This window comes from Anarrhichthys ocellatus, unplaced genomic scaffold (assembly GCF_004355925.1).
Source record: "Anarrhichthys ocellatus isolate YVR2014 unplaced genomic scaffold, GSC_Weel_1.0 scaffold1025, whole genome shotgun sequence".
Classification (NCBI taxonomy): domain Eukaryota; kingdom Metazoa; phylum Chordata; class Actinopteri; order Perciformes; family Anarhichadidae; genus Anarrhichthys; species Anarrhichthys ocellatus.
This window is the reverse complement of record NW_022280999.1, coordinates 9,478-14,338: the sequence shown is the minus strand read 5'-3', so window position 1 is coordinate 14,338 and position 4,861 is coordinate 9,478. Positions and strand designations below refer to the sequence as shown.

The window sequence follows — 4,861 nt, the reverse complement described above, 5'->3', positions numbered from 1 at the left end:
ACTAAGACCTGCTGGGTCAGCATCACTAATGGGACTAAGACCTGCTGTGTCAGCATCAGTAATAGGACTAAGACCTGCTACCACAGAGTCCTGGAGGAGTCCAGGGTTAGCATCACTACTGGGACTAACCCTAACCCAACATTGGATTTCTGGCTTTTCTCTTTTCATTTGAAGGAAGCTTTATGACTGATATTGTTCAGTCAGCTGACCAGAGAATATAAAGTGCTCATGTTACCAGGAAAATAAGATTCACTTAATTAGCTCTCAATTTCAGAAAGTTAAATTTATGGTGATGTTAACTCAAGAAACAGAAAACACTGAGCCCTTTATTGAAAAAGGTGAAACTTGATTGATGTAAAATTAGAATAATACATAAGTAATAATGCTTAAAATGCTGATGTCTCTGTACAACTTGGTGACATAAACTTCCTATTAATTATCTGCTGTTGTTGTTTATTGTATTATTGTCTTCTTGTTTATTTCATCCGCTTCTTTTCTCTTGATTAATGTGTTAGTCACTGATTGTGAACTGTCTATATTATGAAGTTAAATATCGCTGAAAACAGTTTACTTTTTTCTCTTTTTCTTCTTCCTCTTCAGAAGTTTTCTCAGCCTCGGCGGTGGGGACCCTCTGGGATCCATGGTCACCATTGAGGTCCTTGACCTCTGACACCGGCGGGTTTGAGGCCACAGAGGTAAAGTCCAGATACTTGTTCCTGATGACTTCCTTATTGTCTACCTCTAAAATAAAGGAAATTACACAAAATACATTCAGTCATAAGAGAGATTTATAGTGAACGATATTTAAGAACTATTAAAAACTTTCTCCACTTATTAAGAAGGTTTCATCTCAAGATAAAAGAAACAGATCCTAAACTCTGAAAACATTCAAAATACAGAAAATAACAAAAACTAAATATCACAACCAAACAAAAGCAAATCAATATTATCAAGAACAGAAAAGTCCATTCATAAATAGTTTGCTCCAGGTCCTGGTCTGGTCCTACCTGGGTGGTCTGGGTTCACATGTGTGTTCTTTCCCAGTAAAGTCCCCAAAGCCCTCTTGATCCACCTGATAGTGATCTGCAGGGTGCTTTGTTCTTCTTCTTCTGGATCCAGCAGACAAACAGTGCTGAACGAGCTCAGCAGCAAGGTCAGGAACAGATTCAGGACCTGAAACCAGACCAGGAACAGAATCAGGACCTGAAACTCCAAAGTCCCGGAACAGTTTAAGGACCTACAACAAGGCGAGCAAACAGGATCAGGACCTGCAACAGGACCAAGAACAAAGTAAGACATAGACTCAGGACCTGAGGCAACTACAGGAACAGATTCAGATCCTGCAACGAGGTTAGCAACAGATTGGGGATCTGGATCAAGGCCAGCGAAAACTGGGAACAGATTCAGGACCTGTGAAATACTAGGAACAGATTCAGGATCTGAAACAAGAGCAGCAAACAGATTCAAGAGTGGATTCTGGACCTAAAACAAGGTCAGGAACCGATTCAACACCTCAAACAAGTCTGGGAACAAAGTTAGGAACAAAATAAAGAGATTCAAGAACAAATTCAGGACCTTCAACAAGGGTGGAGACACATTCAGGCACAGATACAGGACCTGCAATAAGGCCAGGAATGAGATTCAGGACCTGTACCTGTAACACTGTGTACTCAACCTAAACTTACAGTGAACTGAGATCTTTCATGATAGTTGGGCCGATCTTCTAGAAAGACCAAAACCCGGAACCTTTGACCTCAGACATGGATCTGTTCGAGCTACAGCTGACCTGCTGGACCGGAGGATTAATGAGATACAGGATCCAGGCTCAGGTCCAAATAGGTCAACCTGCTGAGACTCACCAGCAGGTTTCCGATGACGAGGAACATCGAGAAGAAGATCAGACACGTGGTCTTATCCGAGACCTCCATGCAGTCCCAGGTGATCTCAATCCACTCTCCAAACAGGACCCTGGTGACGACGAGGAACGAGTGGAAGAAGTCCGTAAACTGCCAACGAGGAAGAAGGCAGTCCGCTGAGATGCGACAGACGTGGTCTTTGTAGTCCTGCTGGAACAGCTGCATGCCGACCACGCTGAAGATGAAGCCCATGATGAGCAGAAGGAGGGTCGGGTTCCTCAGAGCCCTCACCGAGGTCCCGATGATCTTTATCAACATGTGGAAGGACGGCCACCACCTGGCCAGCCTGAACACTCTCATCTGTACAGGAGAACAGTAATATTATTTATATTGTGATATTTAAAGTACTTAATAAAAGTATTTGTTCATTTTGATGTGGTGATGATGATGTCATACTGACCACTAATAACCAGCGAAGACTGTCATAGATAGACAGCTCCAGCAGGCTGACGAAGACGATGATGCTGTCAAAGACGTTCCAGCTCACCTGTAACGATGGCAACAGACACACGTTAACATCTGTGTTAACGTCAACACTGAGCTGGCAATTACATTACATTACAGTCATTGAGCAGACGCTTTTATCCAAAGCGACTTACAATTCAGAGTCTATCACATTTCTACACCGTAGGCTCAGCTACGGGAGCAAGTGTCTTGCTCAAGGACACATCGACATGCGACTAGCAGAGCCGGAGCCGGGGATCGAACCACCGATCCTCTGATTGAAGGACGGTCCTGCTCTCCACTTAGCCACAGTCGCCCACGCAATAAACAGGAAGTCTGACCTGGAAGTATCCGTACGGGTCCATGGCCACGACTTTGAGGAACATCTCAGCTATGAAGATCATTGTGAAGACCTGCGAGAGGTCAGGGGTCAGACGTGAGAGGTCAGGGGTGAGAGGTCAACGTGTTTAGCTCTATCGGTCTTTATCATGGTATAAAGTCAGGCCTTTATTCTCATTGTCACCTGATTCTTTAATAGGTCTCTTGGTGCTTCGTTCCCTTTTCTCCTCCATGTGTTGTTGAATACTTGTGCTGTTCAGTGTGATTTTGTATTATTAATGTTTATTTAAAGACTCTTTTGACAATGTCAACGTCAACATTTTGAATTATTCACACTTTGTTTCTGATCTGATCTAAAATACTACAATACTCTTGAGCATCAGCTGCTGTTGCTTTGGCGACAGTCAGAGATGTCAATCAGAGCGGTAGAAATTTAGAAAAGACGGAATATGAGTTCTTCCAAAACTGATCCAGAATCAGAAACTGAATAAAGTATGTTAATATAATATTATTATGCCCACACTGGATATATACATATATGTCATGTTTTATAATTGCTGATAATCAGTGTAACTTGTAACTTGTTTCATTTCCACTTTAAAGTTTCAAACCTCTCTAGAACTGACCAGCTGTGCTTCATTCAGCGTCCTGTTGAAGCGCTCCGTCATTGGATAACACTCCAAACACATGAAGACGATGTTGACGATGAGGCAGATGACGACCCCGAGGTCGAAGAACGGGCTTGTGATGAAGATGTAGAGCCGCTGTTTGAGCCACCGCCAACAGCCACAACAGTTCCATTTCAGCAGGAAGTTGGCGAAGACAAACCAGCACAAAGAACACGACCTCTGGTCCTCTGAAACACAACACAGTGGATCTCTGAGGCCAACAGGAAGTCAGCATTATTCTGGTCTGTGTGTGTGTGTGTGTGTGTACCTTCCATGCTCTCTGTGTTTCCACCATCAGACTCCGTTGAGAGCGCCGGCCTGCAGGCCTCCTGCTGTAACAACAGCACATTTTAATAAAAGCTTTATTTACATGAACAAGGTGTGGGAACTGAACAGATCTCACCTCTTCTTCTTCTCTCCTCTTTATCGCTTCCAGGATGTGACCGAACTCTTCTTCTCTCCGTTTGAGCTCGGTGACGCCGGCTTCCTCCCGCTCACTGGACGCCATGGCAACGACCGCCACAGCGAGGCTGAGGACGAAGAAGCAGCCGGGGAAGAAGACGAGCACGAAGAAGGTCAGGTGGGCTTTACCTACTGCTTGTAACGTCTGCAGACAGAAAGGTGAGAGAGACAGACAGGTGAGAGACAGACAGATGAGAGAGAGAGACCCTGTTTTTGTTGTTATCACACTTTGAATTTTAGGGTTACGGACCAACTGCACCAGGCTCTCCAGGAAGTCTTTGCTCAGCAGTCTGACCACAGACATCAGAGACCACCCAAATGAGTCAAAGCTGGTGTAGCCGTAGTTTGGGTTGTTTCCCACCTTCAGACAAGTGTAGCCCTCCGGACAGCGCCTGAACACATCATCACCTTCATCATCATCACCTTCATCATCACCATCATCAGGTCTCATGTTATTAAGTGTCTGTGTTGTGAACGAACCCAGAATCAGAGCTGTTTCCACACACCAGAGCGTCGAGCTGACCTGGCAGGAAGTAGTAGTTCACTGCCAGAGAGACGAAGGACAACAGCTGAAATACAGGGATCAGACAAACACTGTACATCTAAATATCATCATCATCTTCATCATCTTCATCATACCAGGGTCTGTAGTCATATCGTGGAAACTGATATTAGAAACAGGCCAAATGACACATTTGCTCCTCAGATTTCCCATGAAGAGCAGCAGACCAGTCAGAGCCAAGACGCTAAGGACGAGCACCATCAGAACGAGGACGCTAAGGAGTCCCTTCAGTGATTGGACGAGAGCTCCGACCGTGGTCTTCAGACCTGAGAGGGGGCGGGGCGAAAGACTGACTCACGACATCATCATTCATGAAAACAGCCTTTAAAAGAGGAATGTGTAACATCTGACCTCATGCTCCACAGAACTAGGGGGCAGCAATCCACCTCTAACTCATTCTACACTAGAGTCCATCTAAATACAGTCATCGGTTATTAATAAAGCCAACTACGAACTAACAGCAGGACAAG

At 44.7% G+C, this 4,861-nt stretch overlaps 1 protein-coding gene across 2 annotated transcripts; it reads right to left on the bottom strand.

Moving 5' to 3' along the window:
- Positions 1-8: 8 nt before the first annotated feature.
- On the bottom strand, positions 9-4,815 carry LOC116377214 (sodium channel protein type 4 subunit alpha B-like). 2 transcript variants are annotated; one of them, XM_031838797.1, is made up of 11 exons: positions 4,469-4,815; positions 4,310-4,373; positions 4,080-4,221; positions 3,771-3,974; positions 3,636-3,699; positions 3,326-3,555; positions 2,702-2,773; positions 2,317-2,403; positions 1,860-2,216; positions 1,008-1,173; positions 9-741 (listed from the first exon to the last, which is right to left on the bottom strand). In XM_031838797.1, the coding sequence occupies exons 1-11, from the start codon at positions 4,590-4,592 to the stop codon at positions 539-541; spliced, it is 1,713 nt and encodes a 570-aa protein (XP_031694657.1). In that variant the 5' UTR covers positions 4,593-4,815; the 3' UTR covers positions 9-538. The 2 variants fall into 2 exon arrangements, with proteins under 2 accessions (XP_031694657.1, XP_031694658.1); XM_031838798.1 differs by having other exon boundaries at positions 3,636-3,696.
- Positions 4,816-4,861: the final 46 nt, after the last annotated feature.